The 25,322-nt window shown below is 50.1% G+C and overlaps 2 protein-coding genes across 2 annotated transcripts; both read right to left on the bottom strand.

The window, feature by feature from the left end:
* Positions 1–7,832: 7,832 nt before the first annotated feature.
* Positions 7,833–10,683, bottom strand: LOC307100370 (bone marrow stromal antigen 2-like; the record flags this gene model as incomplete). The annotated part of the gene is made up of 5 exons (XM_079772745.1): positions 7,833–8,203; positions 8,428–8,561; positions 8,830–9,058; positions 9,312–9,387; positions 10,384–10,683. The coding sequence occupies 4 exons, from the start codon at positions 10,681–10,683 to the stop codon at positions 8,447–8,449; spliced, it is 720 nt and encodes a 239-aa protein (XP_079628871.1). The 3' UTR covers positions 7,833–8,203; positions 8,428–8,446.
* Positions 10,684–21,331: 10,648 nt separating this feature from the next.
* LOC307100369 (bone marrow stromal antigen 2-like) lies at positions 21,332–23,795 on the bottom strand (the record flags this gene model as incomplete). Its single annotated transcript, XM_079772744.1, has 5 exons — positions 21,332–21,434; positions 21,659–21,792; positions 22,061–22,121; positions 22,402–22,477; positions 23,496–23,795. 4 exons carry the CDS (start codon positions 23,793–23,795, stop codon positions 21,678–21,680), a joined length of 552 nt encoding a protein of 183 aa, XP_079628870.1. The 3' UTR covers positions 21,332–21,434; positions 21,659–21,677.
* Between the last annotated feature and the right edge of the window lie 1,527 nt (positions 23,796–25,322).

Raw genomic sequence — 25,322 nt, 5'->3', positions numbered from 1 at the left:
CTGTGAAGCTCTTTTTCTGACCTTCAATTCTAAATGATAGCTTTGCTGGGTAGAGTACTCTTGGTTGTAGGTTCTTGCTATGCATCATTTTGTATATTTCTTGCCACTCCCTTCTAGCCTGCATAGTTTTTGTTGAGAAATCTGCTGATAGTCATATGGGTGCTCCCTTGTAGGTAACTAATTGTTTTTCTCTTGCTGCTTTTAAGAATCTCTCTTTGTCTTTTGCCCTTGGCATTTTAATTATGATGTGTCTTGGTGTGGTCCTGTTTGGATTCCTCCTGTTTGGGGTTCTCGGTGATTCCAGGACTTGTAAGTCTATTTCTTTCACCAGGTGGGGGAAGTTTTCGGTCATTATTTCTTCAAATAGGTTTTCAATATCTTGCTCTCTCTCTCCTTCTGGCACTCCCATAATTCGGATGTTGGTACGCTTGAAGTTGTCCCAGAGGCTCCTTACACTATCTTCATATTTTTGGATTCTTTTTTCTTTTTGCTTTTCTGGTTGGGTGTTTTTTGCTTCTTCATATTTCAAATCTTTGACTTGATTCTTGGGATCCTCTAGTCTATTGTTGGATCTCTGTATATTATTCTTTATTTCAGTCAGTGTATGCTTAATTTCTGATTGGTCCTTTTTCATAGCCTTAGGGTCGCACTAAATTTCTCAGACGTTTCTAGAAGATTCTTGAGTAACCTTATAACCGCGGTTTTGAACTCTATATCCAGCATTTTGCTTTCATCCATTTCTTTCATTTGTGACTTGTTTCTTTGTCTCCGTATTTTGGCCATTTCCCTGTGTTTGTTTCTCTGTACTGGGTAGCTGCTAAGTCTCCTTGAGTTGATAGAGTGACCTTGTGTGGTAGGTGTCCTATAGGGTCCAGTGGCTCAGCCTCCCCAGTCACCTGAGGTGGACACTCTTGGTGCACCCCTTTGTGTACTGTTTTCACAGTCTTGTTGTAGTTAACCCTTGATTGCTGTTGGTATCACTGGGAGGAATTGACCTCCAGGCCAATTGGCTGTGATGACCACCTGTGTCTACACTAGAAGATCTGTTGTGCAGGAGACACCTTTTGTGGCAGGACTTGCTTCAGTGGGGCTTTGGTGCTCACTGAGTCTGCCCCTTAGTGTGTCTCTTATGGATGTGAAGAGTTGTAATCCGGTATGGTGTCACTGTGACCACTGGGTACACTGGCTCTTGGATCTCCAAGGAGGTGCAAGGTCAGCCACTGTCTGGGGCCACCCAGCAGGAGCTACAGAGAGATCTGCAGATTCCTCCTCTTTGTATGGGGTTTGGACGAGGCCCAGCTGTGAAGCAAGGCAGGCTGCTGCTGCCGTGCTTGGACCTTCTTTTGGAAACTCTGGGGCTCTCTGTCCCCGCTGCAGTGTGACAGGTTTTAGAAGGAGAAAGGACAGGCCATTCCTTTGCAAAAGCCGATGCACACAGCTTGGGTGGGGTTGTAAATTGTGTGTGGTGGGGTCCTGGGAATTACTAGGACAAGAGCAAACAGCAATGGCTGCCAGTCAGCGCTGCACCTGAGAGGTCCCAGGGTCTCTGTGTCCCGGGCCCTCGTGCAGGAACAATGATCGCTGGGAGCACCACTGAAAGCCGCCCTCACGTTCCGATGCCAGACAGTCTGGTTTCTCCCTGTAGGTGTCTGGGTCCCCCAGAGTCTCGCCTGGAACTGGAGTTCAGGCCAAGCGGGAGCTTGTACCTCCCTCCTGATTAAAAGAGCAGCACATCCGGTTGAATGGCACCATTAGGTGGGCAATGGATGGCTGTTTGCCGGCTTTTCCTGAGCCATCTGTGAGCACAGTAAGTGCTCCTGGGCTAGGGATACGTTCAATCCTAGTGGGGCATAGGAACGTGGTGTGGGACAAAAAATGTGATGTCTTCTCTGCGGGAGAGAATGCTCCACCTGTCCTAGCCAATCAGCTCGAGCCATTTGCCAATCAGTGGAGGTCAATAGTGTCTCAAACTGAGTTTTAGTTAATGGAAGGCAATTGATATCCCGATCGTGTCCTGTGAGTTTTGTACAGCGCTGCCTCCCACCGAGAATTAAAGAGCAAACCAATGCTAGGTAAGGGGACAAGGTTTTGGAGGGAGTATGAGAGCAAAACAGCCATTCAATACACCTCAGCTCAGGTACCACTTGTCCTATAAGTCCCATAGGTGAGTGCCTGGTGGGAAATAACATTAGTTGAAGAGAACGCTGGGGAGAGATTCTATTCAAATATGGTGTGCTGAGCGCATCCTCCACCAAGCAGCGTTCTTTTATCCCTTCTGGGGTCAGCTATCCACGGAATTTAAGGCTGGATCCCCTTTTAGGATGTTAAACAGGTTTTATATGTTCGCTATGGGAATACCTAGCGCTTGTGGTACCCAATTTCTATCTCCTAGAAACTTTTGAAAGTCATTTCGGGTTTTGAGTTCCCTGTGGTCAAAGGTAACCTTTTGGGGTGTGATGGTTCTTTCAGTGAAGACATAGCCTAGATAACTCCATGGATTTGTCATCTGTACCTTCGCAGGGGCGACTAAGAGGCCTCTCAAGGCAGTTTCCTTTGCCCTGAAGAGGACATAGGCGATAACAGGTCCTTATCAGGGGCTCAGAGGAGTGTCATCCATGTGGTGAACACTTTGCAGCAGGAATCTGCCGCCTGGTTAGCATAAGTGGTTGATGTACGTGGTGCCGGCACGGAGTTGGGCTGGTCAGCATTCCCTGTGGGAGGACTTTCCAGCGATAGCTCTGGGCGGGCTCTTCACTGTTCATCAAAGGGAGAGAAAATGCAAATTTCTCTGATCTTGCAGAGCTAAAGGGATGCTATATAAGCAATCCTTCAAATACATGATAATAATGGGCCGGTCTTGTGGGATCACGGCCAGAGATGGACGTCCAGGTGGGAGAGTACCCATGGGTTGAATATTGGCATGAATGGCCCTTGAGTCGTGTAAGAGCTGCCATTTGTTAGATTTTGGGGGTAGGGGGGGATTGGGAAATAGGAGAATTCCAGGGGCTGTTGGAATGGTCTATGTGTCCAAAATCCAATTGTTCTCTTACTAATAAATGGGCTTGTTGTAACTTTTCTCCCTTTAAGGCCACTGCTGTACCCAAATAGGGGTTTGGCTTAACCAAGTCAAGGGTAGGGGAGGTAGAACCACAGTGGCCACTCCTAAAAAGGCGTCTATAACGTTAACCCCACTGTGAAAGGAGATCACGTCCCCACAAATTGACTGGAATCTGTAAGATTAGGGGCTGCATGCAGCCATTTTGTCTACCTGGCCCTTTACAGTGTACGGGCCGAGAACATTGTGATGTCTGGAAAACTTCTCCTATTCCCACTATCTTCTGACCTTTCTTCACCATGGGCCATGACGAGGGGCAATCGAGATGACTAAGTACAGTGCAATCGGCCCCAGGAGCTAGGAATCCGGTGAATCTTTCCCCTTGGATTTCAATCGTGAGGAGGGGCTGTTCTCTTGGGACTGATTCCAATAAACCCCTGGCTCTCCAGTACTACCAACCCCCCTAGATTTCTCTCCTTCCCTAGAGCGTTCTGGACCCAATATGGTAGTAACAAGAGTTGCATGATCTTAGTGTGTGAGGGGAAAATATGCAACCCCTTGCCTGTGATGAGACCTGTATTTCTCCCTGGTAATCACTATCGACAACTCTGGCATTACAGTGACTCCTTTTGAGTTAAGGCTGGAGCTTCCCAAAATAATGCCTACCACGCCCAGTGGCCGTGGCCCCCAAGTCCCCATAGGGACCCTTTTAGGGTCGTCCCCTTCCTGTAGAATCAATTCTGTTGGAGTAAGTCCAGTCCTGCGCTCCCAGTGGTAGCTGCTCGGAGGGAGTAGACAGTGGATTTCCCATCTGCCCTAGGAAGGCCATCCGTGCCCCGGTTTGTTGCGGAGCCTGGCACTGGCCCCACTGGGCGTTCCCCTGCAGTGGTGGTAGAGAATTGCCATGTTTGCCAAATTTTGATTTGCATTGGTTGGCCCAATGGTGCCCCTTATGGCAACGGGGACAGTAGACGGGGGTGAGAATTCTCAGAATGGGAGGTTGCTATCTTAGCTTTGCAACCCTTTTTAAAAGGTCCCAGTATCCCACATTGATAGCATTTGGAATCTGTTTTGCTTTTATTCTCTGCCTGGAGAGCCATGGCCAACATTTGAGTCCGGTAGGTTTTTGTTCCTACTAGCAGACAAGCCCTGATAAATTCCTCCACCGTGGTGGCCTTTCCCCTGATGGGCTGCATAGCCTTTTGACAATCAATATTGGCGTTCTTATAGGCCAGTTGCAGCAAGAGAATATCCGCAGCCTGACTATGACTGATCTGCTGGCGAATGGATTGGGTAATGCGATTTACAAAGTCAACATAAGATTCCTGGTGAACATTAACCAATGAGCCTTGCTGAATTCGGCCCTCCAGAATATGCTCCCGGGCCAGCTGTGCACAGAGAGGTTGGGTAAATACTTGAGGCTGCAGATTCAATTGCTGTTGTATATTAATGCATGGTCCCTGCCCCTGCAGCATTGGGGCCATAACGTGACCGGCGCCCGCTAGATTGTTTTGGTTAGCCTGCTGTTCACAGATCTCATCATCTCCTGCTCTCCGTAATAGACACTGACTGGCGTCTAAAGTCGTTTTAGCCAAAATCTGCCAATCCCATGGCGTGATATGGTAATTTTCAGACAAGGCATTAAGGAGTCCTTTTGTAAACGTACTGTTAGCCCCATTTTCTCTAACACTTTTCTTTTTTTCTTTAAAGGTATTCAAGGAGAGCGGTTCATGCATCCAATTACCTTGCTGATCTTCCATAACTGCGCAAGCCAAAAGCTCTCCTTGTCGCTTGCCTGACACCTGATCCCAAACCAAGGATCTAGTTGATTAGCCTTCCTACACATGAGGCTGGGATTGGGGGCCTTAGGTATATTACAGGCTCTACAGCAGGGGTCCTCAAACGTTTTAAACAGGGGGCCAGTTCACTGTCCCTCAGACCGTTGGAGGGCCGGACTATAGTTTAAAAAAAAACTATGAACAAATTCCTATGCATACTGCACATATCTTATTTTGAAGTAAAAAAACAAAACGGCAAAAACACCCGCAGGTGGCCCGAGGGCCGTAGTTTGAGGATGCCTGCTCTACAGGCTTTTCTTCAGGAGGAGGGGGCAGTGGTAAATCCTCCTGGTGTTCTGTAGGCTTTGGTCCTCAATATGAAGTGGGCATAGTGCAGCTCAAACAAGAGCCCATGTAATTAAAGATGACAAGGCACTTGTTTTCCCTGGGACTGATTTCTCTTTAAATTCCTACCTTCTTGTTCCCAGAGATCAAGGTCTAATGTTTCAGCATCAGGGAACCAAGGATTATAAGTTATGACAGTCTGCAAAAGGCCCTTTAAGTGTTTCTTGGAAACTGAGGCACCATTCACCTTTCACAACTGTTTAAACACTGTTATATATTGTCGTTGTTTTACGGACAACTTCTGTCCCATTGTGAAACCTTAGCTGAAAAACATACCCTAGAACTTGGAAATCCCAAGTGAGCTCCAATGACTTACTGCACAGTTACTTTCATTTCATTCTGCTTCCTTTTGGAGGTTGCTGCCATGTCTCCTTGCATTCTTTGGTCCTCACATGGGCACCACCTTGCCGCGGCTGACCAGCAGACCCTGACGGTTGGATAAATGATTACTGAAACACAAGGTTTGCTGTGAAAGAGAGGGCTAAGGGACTGCCTGGCTAAAGGAACCAGACAGCCTCAATCACCTGCCTCTTCAGGATTTTATTGTCACAGCAGTTTGAGATAAAGTTTGTAATTTGGATACAATCAATAGGGTAAGTAATCTTGGGAGGACACATGTGTTTGCCGTGTCCTTTAAGCAAGGACAGCTAAAGATAAAGCATAAACATTCAGGTAAACACCTGGGGGTCTGCAGGTGCACACACTTGTTTGGAAAGGTCAAGGAATAATTAGGGTACTGCCTCAGGCAGTCCCCTAAGTCAGAATTGGGATAAACAGGGTGGGCTGCCATCAGCACACATCCCTTTTCTCAAATATACTCCTTACAAACTTTCCAACCAAGTCCCAGGCTTCCCCTCAAGAGTGAGGCAGGAAGGAAATTGACAAGGTCCATGCACAGAGACATGGTCTGGGAGGTGGGGAGGTGTGAGCAGGGGAGGGGAGGGGACAAAAAGGCCAGGGGAGCCTGTGGCAGGGAAGGTGTTTGGGGGTCTCTGGGTGGACAGCAGGAGCCATAGAGGGGGATCTATTGACCACCTCATCTGGGGACTGTAGGACCTGAGGGCAGTGCAGAATTTTAGGCAGACACAAGGGTCCTGACCCCAGTGCCATGCATAGGAAGTTTCATGGACAATAATCGGGATTCCAGAAGAAGTTGGAAAAACTAAGATAACAGACAGGAAGGAATTGGGGGCATGTGAGGATCCAAGAGAGTAGGTGAAGGGTCCATCAGGATGGTGGCCCTCCACTTTGGAGAAGCAGACTCCCTGGAGGTGGGGTTCTGCAGGATGAATAAGAATTTGGGGGATGGAGGAGGGAGGTACATGGCGACAAATGCCTGGCCTGGGTGTGTCTGCAGATCCAGGTCTGAATCCCAGCCCCACACTTTCTGCCTTTATTTTTTTAATTGATCTTTCTTTTTAGTGATTGATTGATTTTAGAGAGACAGGAAGTGAGGGAGAGAAACATCATTTGGTTGTCTCACTTCTTTATGCACTCATTGGTTGATTCTTGTCTGTGCCCTTGGCATACCGGGAGGACACTCCAACCAACTGAGCTACCCAGCCAGGGCTTAACTGATTTTTAGAGAGAGAGGAAGAAGAGGGGAAGGGAGAGAAAAAGAGAGAGAAACATCGATGTGAGAGCAAAACATTGATTGGCTGGATCCTGCATGCCCCCTACCCGGGAAGGAGCCTGCAACCCAGGCATGAGCCTTGACCAGGAATTGAACTGGCAACCTTTTGGTGTGTGGGAAGATGCACAACCAACTGAGCCACACCCACTGGGGCCAGCCCTGCACTTTCCATGGGAGGGGATGGGGAACCCAGACAAGGTGTCCTTCTCACAACCCCTGTTTCCATGGAAAGGGATGGGGAACAGGAGCCTCAGGAGAGTGTGAGGAGATAAGACTAGAATGCTGAGCACTGAGGAGGCACTGATGGGGGTGGGGGAAAGGGTGAACAGTCCATTAGGATGAATCCATCGGAAAAGAGGGCTGGGTAGGCAATGGGGTGGTACTTGACCAAACCCTGTGGGTTTCTGGGAACATTCCGGAGCAAGGAAGGCTGGGTGTAGACATCAAGGGGTTCCAGATGCTTGGGACTGACACAGTTATCCTCCAGGAACTATAGAGTAAGTTCCAAAAGGGGATGCTTATTTTGTGGAACCCAAAGACCCCGGAAAAAGTTACCTTCCAGAAACCATGACAGCAAAGAACAGATGCCCCCTCCCTCTTCATGACCTGCCCGGCTTGGAGGTGGGGGCGGGGGCAGCCTTGGGCCAACTGTGATGCTTCCCCACCTCTAAGGCTTCCCCATGAACCACCTCCTGCCACCTGGCCCCCAGGGTCCCCCCATCCGTCCCCTCCCGACAACAGTGTTGTCCCTCAGGACTGGCCAGGCCAGGGAAACCCAGAGGCAAACAGGCGAGTCCAGGAGGTGGCCCCAACCCCTCCATGAGCCTCACCCCACTCCTGCCTGGATCCCTCCCTCTGAGACCGACAACAGATGGGTCTGGGTGCCTGTCACTCCTTGAGTCAATTATTAAGCAGAGACGGGGTTGAATGGTGTGTGAAAATTTATTATAATAATGCCAGCCGAGTGGGAGAGAGCGCCTCTGGTCCAGGTTGTTATCTTTCCAAGATGATAGGAAACGCTCAGAAAAGGAGACTGCATTCTTTTTTCTTTTCTTTTTTAATTGATTTTTTACAGAGAGGAAGGGAGAGGGAGAGAGAGTTAGAAACATTGATGAGAGAGAAACATCGATCAGCTGCCTCCTGCACACCTCCCACTGGGTTTGTGCCCACAACCAAGGTACATGCCCTTGACCGGAATTGAACCTGGGACCTTTCAGTCTACAGTCAGTTGCTCTATCCACTGAGCCAAATTGGTTCTGCTTGGACTGCATTCTGGAGTTAATCCTCATGTCCCTGGGCGTACAACTGTCAGCCAGGTTAGAATGGCTTTGCCTAATCAGAAGAGAACAGTGACAGTTAACAGACACGATTAATAGGATGACATAGCTGGTCCCCACTGTTCTATTTCTGCCCCAACAGCTCCTCACTGAGATTCCTCCCTCTTCCTCCCAAAGACCCTTCTCCTCAGCGCCCAGCCCTCCTCCCCCAGGCAGGTCACCACCCCAGGCCCTGACTGTCCCTAGCTCCTCCCATCCCTCTCCAGCCCCTTTCCTCACCTGCAGGCTTCCTGGGAACTCAGGCCAGCAGGGCCTGGAGGCTCAGGGTCAGGAGCACAGAGGCCACGGAGAGATGGAGGCTGATCCCGGAGTTGGTGGGGCACTTGGCAGAGACCAAGGCTTCATTCTCTTGTCTGAGGTGGAGATGAGACAACTCAGCAGGCTGCCAGGTCTGGCTCCACTGTCCTGGGCTCAAAGCCCCTCCACATCTCCTCTCCTTTCCCACCAAGTCACTGGGCAGGAGAGGGGCTGGTTGCCACCCAGAGTTGGGTGACTGGAGGGCCAAGGCTGGGACTCCCAACTCTGTCCCCAGGGCAAAGGGAATTTTCAGAGCCAAGGGGATCCTAGGTCTTGGGGTTGGAAAGAGGAAGGGGATGGCCTGGGGTGGGTGGGTGTCCTCACCTTAGTTGCTCCAGCTCCCAGGATTTCTCCTGCAGCTCCGCGGATTTCTCCTGGAGCTCCGTGGATTTCTTCTCCAGCTCCCCGGATTTCTTCTGCAGCTCCACGGATTTCTTCTCCAGCTCCGTGGATTTCTCCTGCAGCTCCCCAGATTTCTTCACCAGATCCCGGGATTTCTTCTCCAGCTCTGCGGATTTCTCCTGCAGCTCCTGATTCAATGTCTTGATCTCCTCTAAGGAGGGACAGAGAGTGTGTCAGCACCCTCAACTGGCCCCATCTAGTGTCAGGACCCCGCCTCTAGCCCGCCCTCATTTGAGCGAGTGCACCTAGGAAGTCTGGTATGCCCGCCCCTTCCTGCTTCCACTGGATCGGGTCCTGTCCCTCATGCCTGACCCCAATCCTGACGCCCTCCCCCACCCTTCTCTTCACACCTGACCTGCTCCTGCAAACGCCCTTACTGGTGCCAGGGTCTGTGTTTTTCTCACCTTGAAGCTTCTGCACCAGCTCCTGTTGCTTGTGGCCCCCAGCCTTCTCCTCTTCCAGGGAAATCTTCAGGGTCTCCTGGGATGCCGTGGAAGAGTAAGGGTGCTGGAAACTGGGGCTCTTATCCCTGGTGGGGTTGGCTGCTGTGTCTGGGCCCTGACCCCCTCTCCAGGCCCAAACCCCTTTCAGGATTCCTTCCAACCCTCTCTGAACCTGTCTCCACCCTGAAGAATGGCCACAGCCTCTCACCCTCCCAGGGTGTGGTCCTCAAAATGGGAGTTTCAAGCCCCTCCCCCCAGGAATTTGGAGGCTCTCTTGGCCCAAAGCCTAGGAGAGATTTTCAGATCTTCTGGGCTATTGTCCAAGAAGAGTTAGAGTCCCCTCAAGCCCAGAACACATGAGATTTCTGAACCCAAGTTAGATGTCCAGTGGGAGTTTCAAGGACCCCATTTCAAGACCCCAGTTAAAATGTTGCCTCTTAGGGATGCAGTGGAAGTAACAAGAGCCCCTGCCTTGCCCTGGCCGGGTAGCTCAGTTGGTAAGATCGTCATCCCAATATGACAAGGTTGTGGGCTCAATCCCTGGTCAGGGCACATACTGAGAATCAGCCAATGAATGCATCAATAAGTGGAACAACAAATCAATGTTGCTCTCACTCTCTCCCTTCCTCTCTCTAAAATCAATAAATAAAAAATAAAAAGAAAGCCCCCTGCCTTCTGCAGAGTCTGGTGGGGTCCCCGTCCCAAACCCAGAGGGGATTTCTGCTTCCCTACGACTGTGCCCAGGGGGAGTTCCCAGCTGCCCTAGACCAATGTCCTGGAGTTTGGAGATTCATCCACATATGACTGGGGATTCTGAGGCTCCTTATTGGGTGCTCTGGGGTCCCATACTGGTACCCTAGAGGGACTTGAGCTCCCCAAAACCCTGGTGGGAAAATTCAGGCTCCCCATGGAGGGGCCTAGGGGTAGTTTCAAGGTCTATCTTGATCTCCACCTAGACCCTGGGGGTCCCCAAGCACCTGGACCCTAGGATCCTCCCAAGCACAGGGCCTCTCTAGGAGGGGCAGTCACTTACCACAGTCTGGTTGCAAATGGCGGCTTGGGCCTCAGTCACCCGCAAGACGTCCTGGGCCTGGGTCAGCTCCTGCTCCAGGAGGTGGGTGATCTTTCGACATTCCTGCTCAGCTCGGAGGCCATCCTTACAAGCTGGGCTATTCGCCTTGACAGCCAAAATGTTTACTGTCACAAACAGACCTACCAGTAGGCCCAGCAGGATCCCCACAATCCCCACCCGCCCTGGCAGCTTGCAGCCCCCCAGCTTCTTTGGGAATTCATCCATGGGCAAAGGGAAGTAGCGGCAAGAAGTGGGTGCCATCCCGAGAGATGCTGGGGAGCCTGAGAGGGAGTCCGAAAAGAAACCTAGAACTTTCTACTTGCTGGAGCTGCCCCCCTATTAGCATAGGATCTATGCTGACCAATAAAAACTTCCAGAACCGGACATCTGCAGGAAAAGGACAGTTTAGCTTTCACTTTCATTTCCCTGAATTGAGGTGCATTGTTGTTGCTGCTACATTACAGGCTTGGCCCTCCTGGGCTGGCTGCTGGCCCATGGGCTCCTGTGGGAGAGGACACCCCATCGTAAGGCCCTGCCCTTCTCCTGGGTTCCTGAAGGGGACAGTGGCAGTGGCGGGAAGCCTAGGGCATGCCAGCCTTGTGTGCCTGTGGACTGTGACCTGAAGAGGCAGAGCCATCAGTGGTCCAGTCCCCAGCTGGGGAAACTGAGGCTGAGAGGTGAGTGGGGTGGGAGCGGGCAGGGCCGGGGACTCACCCAAGAGGCTGGCGTTGGTGTCACTCTGGGTAGTGACCCAGCAGGAGCCCACTCAGCATCCCTGCTGCTGTCTCAGGGGACCCGTGGGGCCGTGGAGGGTGTCGGAGGAGGAATATCCTCCTACCTCGACCGCTTAAAGCCACTCAGCAGCCACATGACCAGGATGGGGATGCTCTTGCTGAAGAGTCCCCAAGGAGCTTGTGCATCCCATGAGCAGGCGCCTCTCCCCCAGACCAGGACACCAGGTGCCAGGACACAGCCCTGGGTAAAGCGGACCTATTTGAGCGGCGCTGTGTTAGCCTTCAAACTATAGGGCCAACGCGGGACCAGCACTGTGCTCGGAGGCCAAGGCTGTGTGTGAGCACCCTGCCTCCCTGTGGACTCTGGGCAAGCAATGTCCCCTCTGCCTCCGTTCCCACGGCCTGTAAAATGGGGGTGATGACAACAGTAACATTTTCGTGCCCCCCTAATTTTGCAACCAAGGCAAGTGCCTCCTCCCCTCGCACTAGTCCTGGCCCTGCAAACAGAAAGCTGTGGGTTTTCCCTGTAAATCGGTTATGCCACCATTCTTCTGGGCTTCGCTCAGGTTAAGGTCCAAGCACTTGTGACTACGTCTGATTGGCAGGGAGGGGGTAGAATCTCAGGGGAAGTGATGAGAGGGAAGGGGCGCGTGTTGTGATCATTGATCAGGAAGGTGATGATGGTCCGATGACATTGGACCCCTTAATACCAGGAAAAGCAAAGCACAGTGTGGGGGTGGAAAACACATTTTCCTTCCATCTTTCTAGTTGTTCTGGCTAGACTCATAATCCAATTAACATCAGACAGGGTAAGAGGCACAAACAGCCAGCTTGGTTGCAGGTGACATGTTATTACACATGACAGCTTCATTACACATTTATATTGTGCCATGGGAACCCCCAGGGCAGACGGGGCACTGGAGGCCTAGGTGCCATCCAGAGCTAGAGAGAGGGGGGCTCCATGTCCATGGACTGGGAGCAGCGATGTCTGCTGGGCCATCTGTAACATGGGACTTGGATCCAAAGGGCCTTGCTCGTGTCCTCTCTGTCCTTCCCACCTCGTTCACGTGAAACCACAGAGGCCTGTGATGAGCTCCCCCTCCTGGAGCAGGTCCTCTTCTAACTCCCTCTCAGGCAGTTAGGGAGAAGGACAGGGATCTTCCTGAGGCCTTTGTTTCTCGAAAGTAACAGCTTAAAACAGGCCGTATCTCCAAAGGCATATTTGGGGTGGTACACTCTGCTCCCCTCAACAGGAACAACAACCCCAGACAACAGGGTTGCCCCAGATTCAGGGAATGTTTGTGATAAGAGAATATACTCACACCTAGCTTCTATTTTTAAATATATTTTATTGATATCAGAGAGGAAGGGAGAGGGAAAGAGAGGTAGAAACATCAATGATGAATGAGAATCACTGATTGGCTGCCTCCTGCACATGCACTACTGGGGGTCGAGCCCGCAACAGGGGCATGTGCCCTTGACTGGAATCAAACCTGGACCCTTCAGTCCGCAGACCAGTGCACTATCCACAGAGCCAAACCACCTAGGGCTGCAACCTGGCTTATTTTATTTTTTAAAATATATTTTATTGAATTTTTACCGAGAGGAAGGGAGAGGGACAGAGAGTTAGAAACATCGATGAGAGAGAAACATTGATCAGCTGCCTCTTGTACGCCCCTCACTGGGGATGTGCCCGCAACCAAGGTACATGCCCTTGACCAAAATCGAACCCGGGACCCCTCAGTCTGCAGGCCGACGCTCCATCCACTGAGCCAAACCGGTTAGGGCACCACCTGCCTTATTGATATAGCAGCCAGCTTCTCGCAAAAGGCCAGGGAAAGTATACGGGTGTGATTAGTGCGGCTATGAGATCTGGGGCAATGGCTTTTCTCTGACCTGCAGGAGGCAGAGAAATGAGCCATGTTACCACACACCCTGCCCTCTGGCAGCGCCTGTCTGGTGCTCAGGGGGTTTAAGGCTCTCCTCCCTTCTCGATGGGACTATGTTATTCTGTAGGGAGGCTTTGCCCAATGAGGGGGGCCTCCCTGGGCAGCTGGTGTAACAGAATGAAATGCTCTCTCTGATTCCCTTACTTCTAGCCTGCATTTCTCCCAGGGCCTTCAGGTCAGGCTCTAGGTATGCTAATTAGTAGAGACATTCTGCTGAAAGCTTGAACTTTTGGCAAAGATTGTGGGAGCCTCAAGACCTAATGAGATCGCCGAGACCGGTTTAGCTCAGTGGATAGAGCGTTGGCCTTCGGACCGAAGGGTCCCGGGTTCGATTCCGGTCAAGGGCATGTACCTTGGTTGCGGGCACATCCCCAGTGGGGGTTGTGCAGGAGGCAGCTGATCGATGTTTCTGACTCTCTATCCCTCTCTCTTCCTCTCTGTGAAAAATCAATAAAATATATTAAAAAAAAAAAAAAAAGACCTAATGAGATCAGCAGCGGTCCCTGGGGACTGGGGGACAAAGAGATTCAGAGGTTTCTGTGCTCTTCCTTAGGTCCCTGTTGGCGCCTAGGTGTCACACAGCTCTTGCCTAGTCTCCCTTCCTGTGACACAAAATAAGCCTGAGTTCTGGGCTCTCTTGAGATGGCTTTGTGGGAGCTTTAAGGCTCCTGCAGGTGGCCCCTTCTTGATCAATAAACTGTTTCTTACTCCAAGCTCTGATGTTTTGAATATTGGCCTTCTTTGAAGCATCGGGCGCATGAACTCCGAATCGGTAACAATGGGATCCTAGAAATCTATAGAGGGGGAACCACAAATTCTTAGGAGCTGAGAATGCTACAGGCCACCCACACCCCTGTTTTTGAGGGCCCTGATTGGGGCCACATTCACTGTAGGAATGAAAACCAAGATACTCCAGTCTGCCCCCAGCCCCTGGTAAGGGATGTAGATATCCCCTCGGAGCCCAGCAATGGGATGGATCAAGTTCTGAAGAACTGACGTGTAGCCGGATTCAAATTCACAAGAGCCAAGAGGAGAAACTTGCATATGTGGGCACAGCAGCTGCCTGCTTTCAGTGGTGGCAAGCCGGGAAGAAACCCACACCTTCCCAGGACAGGATCCCCCCCCCACCCTGCGCCCTTTTTTTTTTAAAATCCCCTCACAGAAAATATGTTTTTATAGATTTTAGTTATTCATTCATTTATTTAAATACGTTTTTATCGATTTTTATGGAGAAAGTAAGGGAGAGGGATAGAGAGATAGAAACATTGATGAGAGAGAAACATCAATTGGCTGCCTCCAGCATGCCCCTACTGGGGACCAAGCCTGTAACCTGGGCCTGTGCCCTGACCCAGAATCCAACCATGACCCCTGGTTCTTAGACTGATGGTCAACTATTGAACCACACCATCAGCTGGGCGAAGTGTTGGTTTTTAAAAAATCCTCACCAGAGTATATGTTTTGATTGATTTTCTTTTCTTTTTTTTTTTTTTTTTTGAGACGAGAGAGGATGATCGAGAGAAGCATCGATGTGAGAGAGAAACATTGCCTCCCATACATCCCCGACCATAGATGAAACCTTTTGGTGAATAGGATGATGCTCCAAGCAACTGAACCTCCCGACCAGGGCAAGAATATGAGGTCTTGCCCTCACTGGTTTGCTTCAGTGGTTAGAGTGTCAGCCCACAGACCAAAGGGTCTGTAGTTCAATTCCCGGTTAAGGGCATGTATCTCGGTTGCAGGCACAATCCCTGGCCCAGGTCAGGGCGCTTATGAGAGACAATGAAGGGATGTGTCTCTCTCATATGGACATTTCTCTCTCCCCCCCCCTCTCTCTCTGTTCTCTCTCTCCTCTCTCTCTCTCTCTCTCTCTCTCTCTCTCTCTCTCTCTCTCTCTCTCTCTCCCCTCTCTCTCCCCCCCCTTTCTCCTCCCTCACCCTTTCCACTCTCTCTAAAACGTAAGGATTTTAAATAAATACAAAGAACATGAGGTTTTGCAGCTTTCACTCTCAAGCACACCTGCGCTTTCCTGCCCTCTTCTTTCCCCAGCGCCCTGTCTCTGAAGCCTGCTGGAGCCTCTCCCCTCTCCTCACCCTGGGCACATAGATCCTTGCTTTCTTCCTCCTAAGTGCCAAGGGCCCTTCTTTTGCGTCTGTAACTTGTTTCCTGAGCCCACGCAGCCCAGCTGGCTCATTTCTTAGACAGCTCACTTCTTTTACCTCTGCGACCTTCTAAATAAACTATATATATTCTTCATAGAGGAAGGCAGAGGGAGAGATAAAAACAATGATGATAGAGAATCATTTATTGGCTGCCTCCTGCACGCCCACTGGGGATGGAGCCTGCAACCTGGGCCTGTTCCCTTGACCAGAATCGAACCAGGAACCCTACAGTCCGCAGGCCGATATTCTATCCACTGAGCCAAACAAGCCAGGGCTCTAAATAAACTTTTGATTGTATTTTGAAAAACACACAGACAAGAATATGAAGTTTTCATCTCTCCAATGCCAGAGAACGCGTCAGGCAATGATGTTCTACAAAGTCCGACTCTGCAAGCCTCTCCAGCCCCTCCGTTGGCGAATCCTGCCTCCTGTGTGAGCGAGCCAACCAGGGCTGAGGAGAAACGCCAACTGGGAAGCGGGCAGTCTACACCCCTGTGAAGAGTGGTGGCTGTCACACAATATAAATGATCCAGGGTGGAGTGCCGGGGTTCTTGTTCCAGCATTAAGAAGGGTTCAGCAATCTGGAGTAAGGCTGTGTGTAGATCACATAGGAGTCCAGAGACGAAAGATAATTCCATTGGGGGTCAGAGGAGCCTAGCTGAAAGAGCTAAGTTCTCCTTGTCTCAGGACCCCTTGCTTTTTATTAACACAAATTGTCCTAAGGCAAGGTGGAGATATACACTTCAAAGGGTAGGGTACAGAAGCATTGTCAGATTGGGGAATAGCCCAAGGCTGTTGAGGTGTTTGGCCAACAGGAGGCAATAACGTGTTGATTAAGATGCCCTGAGCTGTCTGGCAGCAAACAATCATCCTATTCAGGGTAATTTGGGGAAATGCCTCCAGCCATTCCCAACAGGTGATAACATATGTGACTCAGCCTTTGTTGAGTCCCCAAGTTCCATCAACCTTTTGATGAAACTCTTGCAATTATGACAAGCTGGAACTGGCTTCTGGCAGTGGAGGGCATGAGCAAAGAGGAGAGACTATCTGAAAACTAGTTTGAGTGGGGAGCGGATGCCCTGCCCGTAGTGCTTTTAATGGCCTGGTGTGGCTTGTGTATGGTAAATGGGAGCACGGACCCTTCCCATGCTCCACCTTCCCTCCCACCTTGTGGGAAGACAGTGGCGGCCATCAGTAAGCGCAGTGTGAGAGCTTGGAGCCTGGCCAGATCCTCAGTCAAGAAAACAGCTTGCAGTGTTGATCCCACAAAGGCCCGCCCCTCCCCTGCCTGTCCTGTGTTTCTGTTTGCTGTCCTCCATGAAACCTGGTGCAGGGAAAGTCTGGGTGGAGCCAAAACTATAGCCCGGGCCGGCCACCCCCAGTGTGCCCCTCTGCAGCCTGATGGGACTGAGCGGTTCAACTTGTAAGTCCTCATAAACCCATGTTTTTCACAGCCAGTCCTCTGGGTTATTTTTATGGGGATCCAAGAGCAATACGCTGAGGTTGTAAAAAAGCCGGTTGGCTCATGGCAGATGCCTATGGACTAAGAAGAATTGAACAAGGTGGTGCCTCCCCCTCATCCATGTGGCTCTGCCCAACACTGCCACCATCTTAGACACCTTGGCCAAGATCCTAAGGGTGTACCAGGCTGTATTTTCCTTAGCAAATGCTCGCTTCAATCTGTCCCTGGCTGCTGAGTCAAAACATAAAGTTGCCTGCGTGTGGGAGGAACAATAATGGACCTTCAAGTGCTTCCCCAGGGCTACCTGCCCGGCCCACAGTGTCGTGAGGTGGTGGGCTGACACCTGTGCCTGTCCTTCCCCACATCAGTAAAGGGGCCCCTTGCACTGATGAGATCATGGGACCTGTGGGGACCTCCTTTGGTGCAGGACACGCTGCACACTTTGCTGGAATGTCTGCAAGCGAGGGGGCGGGCAGTTAACCCACAGAGAGTTCAAGACCCAGACACTGCCATGAAGTTTCTGGGAGCTGATGGGTAAGATGCCCGTTGTCCCAGAGGCTGTGATTGAGAAGGTGCAAGCACAACCTTCAGGACATGTAAATGGTGGGAATTTTGGAAGGAATTTGGAGGACTTTAAAAAATATATACATTTTTATTAATTTCAGAGAGGAAGGGAGAGGGAGAGAGAGCTAGAAACATCAATGTTGAGAGAGAATCATTGATCAGTTCCCACTGGGGATGGAGCACTCAACCCGAGCATGTGCCCTTGACTTGCCGGAAATGGATCATTGTCTCACTAATAGAAAGATGTGGAAGGCTGGTCAATCTTGAAGCTCTGAAAGGTCAGAGCCAACCACTCCCTATCTAATTGAGACAATGGTAACTGAGGCAACTTCCCCACCAAATAATCATGTAAATCCTTACTGATAAGATAATCTGCCTGTTACTGGAATTACCTGCCTAAGGGCTATGGGTGTATCCCATAGTCTCAATAAAAGGGATAGCAAGACCAGAGCCTAGAGTAGTCCTCCTGCTAGAGGTGGGCTCCCACCTGGCCCCCCATTTCCCAAATTAATACTTTTCTAGTCTCTTTTCATTTGTGTGCGGCCTTCTCCAGAACCCGAACCCTGAACCATGAGGGATGTTTAAGGGGCTCCCACATCTGGTGCCTGACCTTGGGACATCAGGAGGAGAAGACATTTTTCGCCTAAGAGTGAAGGAAGGAAAAAATTACACGAAGAAAAGGTGTGGAAAATTCACCGAAAAAAGGTGAGGGAGGTTCATCGCACGCAAAGCCCACGGACTGACTGCGGAGTTGAGATCTGTAAGTGGGGTGGGAACGTCTTTTTTAGCCAGGCTAATGGGGAAGAATTACGCTATAAATATAAAGTAAACTTTATTATAGACTTTTGGTTTACATGCTTAAAGAATGTGGTTTCTTGTTCAAATTAAAATCTTAGTTTGTATTTGGAATTTAAAATCTGTAATAAGAAATGAAACTCCACTGCTGAAACCGCTCGCTTCTGGTGTGGAGAAATTCAAAAGTAGCAGGAGAGGGCAAGGCTATCTGCTCTCCCGAAATGAGATTACTTAAGGTTTCATTTAAAAATTATAAAAGAACTCGCAGGGAAATGCAAATCTTGGCCAAATTGGGTGCTATTTATTACTTTGGAAAGCGAAAAAGAAAGAAAAAATTTAAGATCTGTCTATCTTTTAAGCATGAAAAGTAATTCGGTCAGATCTGTTGCTGAAACTTTCTCCCCGAAGTAAGCAGGATGTGGGGGAAGGAAGAGACACGTGGCAATCCACTATGGAAGCCCACTCTCCCAGGATGCTAAATTAAAATTTCTTTTCTCCCCATGAAAAAGTCTTAAAAAAAATTTTTTTTTTAGAAATGTGTCTGGAATTTCTGTTCTCATGGGGAGAGAAGCCCGGCTTGAAACAAATGTGCGCAACTGTCCAATGTTTGGACATATTAGATATGGTTTTAAGCTGGAATCTCTCTACAAGGGCTGCAGAAATGAAAAACCCAGAACTGGTTCTTTTTTCCTAAGAAAAATGGTGGAATTGAACCAAAAAGGAAAAGACAACATGGTAGGTTCAAGCTGTAACAGGATTGGCATTTCCATAATAAAGAGTAGTTTTCAAAATTCGAATGAACCTTGTTAAAAAGTTAACTTTTAAGGCCTTCAAGAAAACCAGTAAATTCTCTGTTATAGAATTTATCCAAAGTAAATGCTTTAAAATAATTATAATTGACTCTAGAATCTCAAAGAAATTGTTGAAATATAGCTAAGTAATGTATTAATTATAAAGATCTAAGTAACCCAGGTAACTGGCTATGCCCTTTGTTAAAGGAGGAAGGGGTAGACGCCCTTCCCCCAGCAGACAGGTAATCTAGTTTCCTGTCAGGAACCATCTTTGAAAAATGTGGTAATTTACATTCGAATAAACCAAACCTGGTTTTCCAGAGCTACTGGCAAATAAAAAGTAAAGTTTAAATTTGCCTCATAAAAAATCCTAGAGGACAGAATTGAAGCTATTAATTGATTATGTCTTGTATTTTTCTTAAAAATATGAAGTGTTATTAATCTAGGAAATGCTAAATATATTTGACCTGCCAGCTTTAAAAGTTCAAAGTACAAATTAAATTAGGAGAAATTATATAGTTGTGGTAATTAAATGCCTAAAGTAGAAGAACTTATTTTTGAGAAAATAAAATGTTGTGTTTTCTCTAATAATTAGGAATTCAAAATAAGTTGCTTATTATTGGTCTAATTAAAAAAGAGGATTAATTCTCTGATCCCAAACAAAATTTTTCTATGCAAAAACTAGTTTAAAATCTAGTTGATATCTTAAGATAATTATAAAAAGTATTATAATATTTAAATTATATATAGATATATGTTTGATGGTTTTTTCCATGTTAAAATTTCAAGGCCTTAACAGAGATGATTCTTGGAAAGCTCCAAGGGCCCGGAGTAATACAAGAAATTTATTCTCTCTTCTTAAAGAAAATCTTTTTAAATTTAACAGATCTAATATACTTGAAATTGCATGGAAAGCCTTATCAAATAAAAATTAATAAATATATTTTAAATGTCATGAAGGTTACACTCTCTGCCTTTATTTTTTTAATTGATTTTTCTTTTTTATTGATTGATTGATTTTAGAGAGAGAGGGATGGAGTGAAACATCATTTGGTTGTCTCACTTCTTTATGCAGTCATTGATTGATTCTTCTCTGTGCCCTTACTGAGGATTGAACCATGACCTTGGCATACCGGGAGGACACTCCAACCAACTGACCTACCCAGCCAGGGCTTAACTGATTTTTAGAGAGAGAGGAACAAGAGGGGAAGGGAGAGAGAAACATCTATGTGAGAGCAAAACATTGATTGGCTGGATCTTGCATGCCCCCTACCCGGGAAGGAGCCTGCAACTCGGGCATGAGCCTTGACCAGGAATTGAACTGGCAACCTTTTGGTGTTTGGGAAGATACACAACCAACTGAGCCACACCCACCAGGGCCAGCCCTGCACTTTCCATGGGAGGGGATGGGGAACCCAGACAAGGTGTCCTTCTCACAACCTCCGTTTCCATGGAAAGGGCTGGGGAACAGGAGCCTCAGGAGAGTGTGAGGAGATAAGACTAGAATGCTGAGCACTGAGGAGGCACTGATGGGGGTGGGGGAAAGGGTGGACAGTCCATTAGGATGAATCCATTGGAAAAGAGGGCTGGGTAGGCAATGGGGTGGTACTTGACAAAACCCTGTGGGTTTCTGGGAACATTCTGGAGCAAGGAAGGCTGGGTGTAGACATCCAGGGGTCCCAGATGCTTGGGACTGACACAGTGATCCTCCAGGAACTGCAGAGTAAGTTCGTTCCCCCAAAAGGGGATGCTTATTTTGTGGAACCCTAAGAAAAAGTTACCTTCCAGAAACCATGACAGCAAAGAACAGATGCCCCCTCCCACTTCATGACCTGCCCGGCTTGGAGGTGGAGGCGGGGGCAGCCTTGGGCCAACTTTGATGCTTCCCCACCTCTAAGTCTGCCCCATGAACCACCTCCTGCCACCTGGCCCTGGCCTCCCCCTAACGGTCCCCTCTCCACAACAGTGTTGCCCCTCAGGACTGGCCAGTTCAGGGAAACCCAGAGGCAAACAGGCGAGTCCAGGAGGTGGCCCCAACCCCTCCATGAGCCTCACCCCACTCCTGCCTGGAGCCCTCCCTCTGAGACCGACAGCAGATGGGTCTGGGTGCCTGTCTCTCCTTGAGTCAATTATTAGCCAGAGACGGGGTTGAATGGTATGTGAAAATTTATTATAATAATGCCGGCCGAATGGGAGAGAGCGCCTCAGGGACCAGGTTGTTATCTTTCCAAGATGATAGGAAACTCACAGAAAAGGAGACTGCATTATTTTTTCTTTTCTTTTTTAATTGATTTTTTACAGAGAGGAAGGGAGAGGGACAGAGAGTTAGACACATCGATGAGAGAGAAACATCGATCAGCTGCCTCCTGCACACCCCCTACTGGGGATGTGCCCACAACCAAGGTACATGCCCTTGACTGGAATTGAACCTGGGACCTTTCAGTCTACAGGCAGTCGCTCTATCCACTGAGCCAAATTGGTTATGGCTGGACTACATTCTGGAGTTAATCCTCATGTCCCTGGGCGTACAACTGTCAGCCAGGTTAGAATGGCTTTGCCTAATCAGAAGATAACAGTCACGGTTAGTAGACAGGAATAATAGGATGACGTAGCTGGTCCCCACTGTTCTATTTCTGCCCCAACAGCTCCTCACTGAGATTCCTCCCTCTTCCTCCCAAAGACCCTTCTCCTCAGCACCCAGCCCTCCTCCCCCAGGCAGGCCACGACCCCAGGCCCTGACTGTCCCTAGCTTCTCCCATCCCTCTCCAGCCCCTCTCCTCACCTGCAGGCTTCCTGGGAACTCAGGCCAGCAGGGCCTGGAGGCTCAGGGTCAGGAGCACGGGGACCACGGAGAGACGGAGGCTGATCCCGGAGTTGGGGGGGCACTTGGCAGAGACCATGGTCTCAGTCTCTTTTCTGAGGTGGAGATGGGGACAACTCAGCAGGCTGCCAGGTCTGGCTCCAATGTCCTGGGCTCAAAGCCCCTCCACATCTCCTCTCCTTCCTCACCAAGTCACTGGGCAGGACAGGGGCCGGTTGCCACCCAGAGTTGGGTGACTGGAGGGACAAGGCTGAGACTCCAACTCTGTCCCCAGGACAATGGGAATTTTCAGAGCCAAGGGGATCCTAGGTCTTGGGGTTGGAAAGAGGAAGGGGGTGGCCTGGGGTGGGTGGGTGTCCTGACCTTAGTTGCTCCAGCTCCGCAGATTTCTCCTGCAGCGGCTGATTCAATGACTTGATCTCCTCTAAGGAGGGACAGAGAGTGTGTCAGCACCCTCAACTGGCCCCACCTCCGGACAGGACCCCGCCTCTAGCCCGCCCTCATTTGAGCGAGTGCACCATGGAAGTCTGGCATGCCCGCCCCCCCCCCCCCCCCCCCCCCCCCCCCCGCTTCCTACTTCCACTGGATTGGGTCCTGTCCCTCTCGCCAGACCCCAATCCTGAGGCCCTCCCCCTCCCTCCTCTTCACACCTGACCTGCTCCTGCAAACGCCCTTACTGGTGCCAGGGTCTGTGTTTTTCTCACCTTGAAGCTTCTGCACCAGCTCCTGTTGCTTGTGGCCCCCAGCCTTCTCCTCTTCCAGGGAAATCTTCAGGGTCTCCTGGGATGCCGTGGAAGAGTAAGGGTGCTGGAAACTGGGGCTCTTATTCCTGGTGGGGTTGGCTGCTGTGTCTGGGCCCTGACCCCCTCTCCAGGCTCAAACCCCTTTCAGGATTCCTTCCAACCCTCTCTGAACCTGTCTCCACCCTGAAGAACCAGCCTCCCACCTTCCCAGGGTGTGGTCCTCAAAATGGGAGTTTCAAGCCCCTCCCCCCAGGAATTTGGAGACTCTCTTGGTCCAAAGCCTAAGAGAAATGTCCAGATCTTCTGGGCTATTGTACAAGAAGAGTTAGAGTCCCCTCAAACCCAGAACAGAGTGGGACTTCTGAACCTAAGTTAGATAGATGTTCAGTGGGAGTTTCAAGGACCCCATGTCAAGACCCCAGTTAAAATGCTGCCTCTTAGGGATGCAGTGGACGTATCAAGAGCCCCTGCCTTTCTCTGGCCGGGTAGCTCAGTTGGTTAGATCGTCATCCCAATATGACAAGGTTGTGGGCTCAATCCCTGGTCAGGGCACACACTGAGAATCAACCAATGAATGCCTCAATAAGTGGAACAACAAATCAATGTTGCTCTCGCTCTCTCCCTTCCTCTCTCTAAAATCAATAAATAAAAACTTAAAAAAAAAAGGAAAAGAAAGAAAAAAAAAGCCCCTGCCTTCTTCAGAGTCTGGTGGGGTCCCCATCCCAACCCCAGAGGGGATTTCTGCCTCCCTACGACTGTGCCCAGGGGGAGTTCTCAGCTGCCCTAGACCAGTGTCCTGGTGTTTTCAGATTCACCCACATACTACTGGGAATACTGAGGTTCCTTATTGGGTGCTCTGGGGTCCCACACTGGCACCCTAAAAGGAGTTTAGAGCTCCACAAACCCTGGTGGGGAAATTCAGGCTCCCCCTGGAGGGGCCTAGGGGCAGTTTCAAGGTCTATCTGGATCCCCACCTAGACCCTGGGGGTCCCCAAGCACCTGGACCCTGGGATCCTCCCAAGCACAGGGCCTCTCTAGGAGGGGCAGTCACTTACCACAGTCTGGTTGCAAATGGCGGCTTGGGCCTCAGTCTCCCGCAAGATGTCCTGGGCCTGGGTCAGCTGCTCCAGGAGGTGGGTGATGTTTCGACACTCCTGCTCAGCTTGGAGGTCATTCTTGCAAGCTGGGCTATTGTCCTTGTTAGCGAAAACGCTGACTGTCACAGACAGACCTACCACCAGTAGGCCCAGCAGGATCCCCACAATCTTCACCCATCCTGGCAGCTTGCGGCCCCCCAGATTCTTGAGGTACTCATCCATGGGCACAAGGGCCGTGTAGTGTAAAGTGGATGCCATCGTGAGGGATGCAGGGGAGACTGGGAGGGAGTCCAGAAAGAAACCTAGAACTTTCTACTTGCTGATACTGCCCCCTTATTAGCATAGGATCTATGCTGACCAATGAAAACTGCCAAAACCCGGCATCTGCAGGAAGAGGACAGTTTCACTTTCACTTTCATTTCCCAGAAATGAGGGGATTTGTTGCTGCTACATTACAGGTTTGGCCCTTCTGGGCTGGCTGCTGGCCCATGAGCTCCCGTGGGAGAGGACACCCCATCGTAAGGCCCTGCCCTTCTCCTGGGTTCCTGACGGGAAGCCTAGGGCATGCCAGCCTTGTGTGCCTGTGGACTGTGACCTGAAGAGGCAGAGCCATGATTGGTCCAGTCCCCAGCTGGGGAAACTGAGGCTGAGAGGTGAGTGGGGTGGGAGCGGGCAGGGCCGGGGTCTCACCCAAGAGGCTGGCTTTGGTGTCACTCTGGGTAGTGACCCAGCAGGAGCTCACTCAGCATCCCTGCTGCTGTCTCAGGGGACCCGAGGGGCCGTGGAGGGTGTCGGAGGAGGAATATCCTCCTGCCTCGACCGCTTAAAGCCACTCAGCAGCCACATGATCAGGATGGGGATTGTTATGGGACGACCCGCAAGAGACGACCACCAGAGTCAGAGATCAAAATTTATGAGCCTTTGTTAAGCTGGCCAGCGACTACAGTTGCAGCACTTCACCGCGGTAAAGGCCGAACTGCAGTGCAGACCACAGGTGTTGCAGCAAATTCATACTCAGAAACTACAAGAGGGAGTTAGGACAGTTACAATGACAACCCAAAGGTTACAAAAGTTATTTCAGCCAACAAACTCAGGGCACAGGTGCAATGCCTGGGTGCGCTTGGCCAGAGCTTGAACCCCCACCTTCCTCTAAACTCCAACCGACCCATTGTTCGGTGACCTGCTCTACCTCCCTCTGTCCTAAGGCATCCTGCCTCCAGGCAATGGAGGAGCTGTGCAATGTTCGCAGCCAAGCACATTCCCTACTGGTCTTTATGGTGAATCAAATCGTTGATTCAGACTCCTCCCCTCCTTCCCCGGGGATTCGCTGGTAATGGGTGTGGAGGACCATGAGCTTTACAGCCTGTATTCTACTTTGGATGAAGTTGAGTAAGCATTTGGCAAAGCACGGGCCAGACAGTAAGATGGGGAGCAGGAGGACCAGAGGTCCGGCTATGGCTGACAAGAGGGTAGTTAGCCATGGTGACCAAGTGAACAGGTTTTCATACCAATTTCCTTCGGCCCTTCTCCTTTCTTCCTGACCTAAGAGGCGTTTCCTAAGCTGACTTAGACTCTCCCTGATGACGCCGGAGTGGTTTGTGTAAAAACAGCAGGCCTCTCCTAGTGCCAAGCACAAGCCTCCTGGTTTTAGGAACAATAAATCTAATCCCCTCCGGTTCTGCAGGACTACCTCGCTCGGCTAGGGAGCTTAAGGAGTCTTCTAGCTGTCCTACCGATTTTTCAAGGGTGCTAAGGTCCTGATCGACCTGTTGTCCTTGCTCTCTG

This window comes from Cnephaeus nilssonii (assembly GCF_951640355.1).
Source record: "Cnephaeus nilssonii genome assembly, chromosome: 5".
In the NCBI taxonomy this organism is placed as follows: domain Eukaryota; kingdom Metazoa; phylum Chordata; class Mammalia; order Chiroptera; family Vespertilionidae; genus Cnephaeus; species Cnephaeus nilssonii.
The sequence above is the reverse complement of the archived record's forward strand: the minus strand, read 5'-3'. Positions and strand labels throughout refer to the sequence as shown.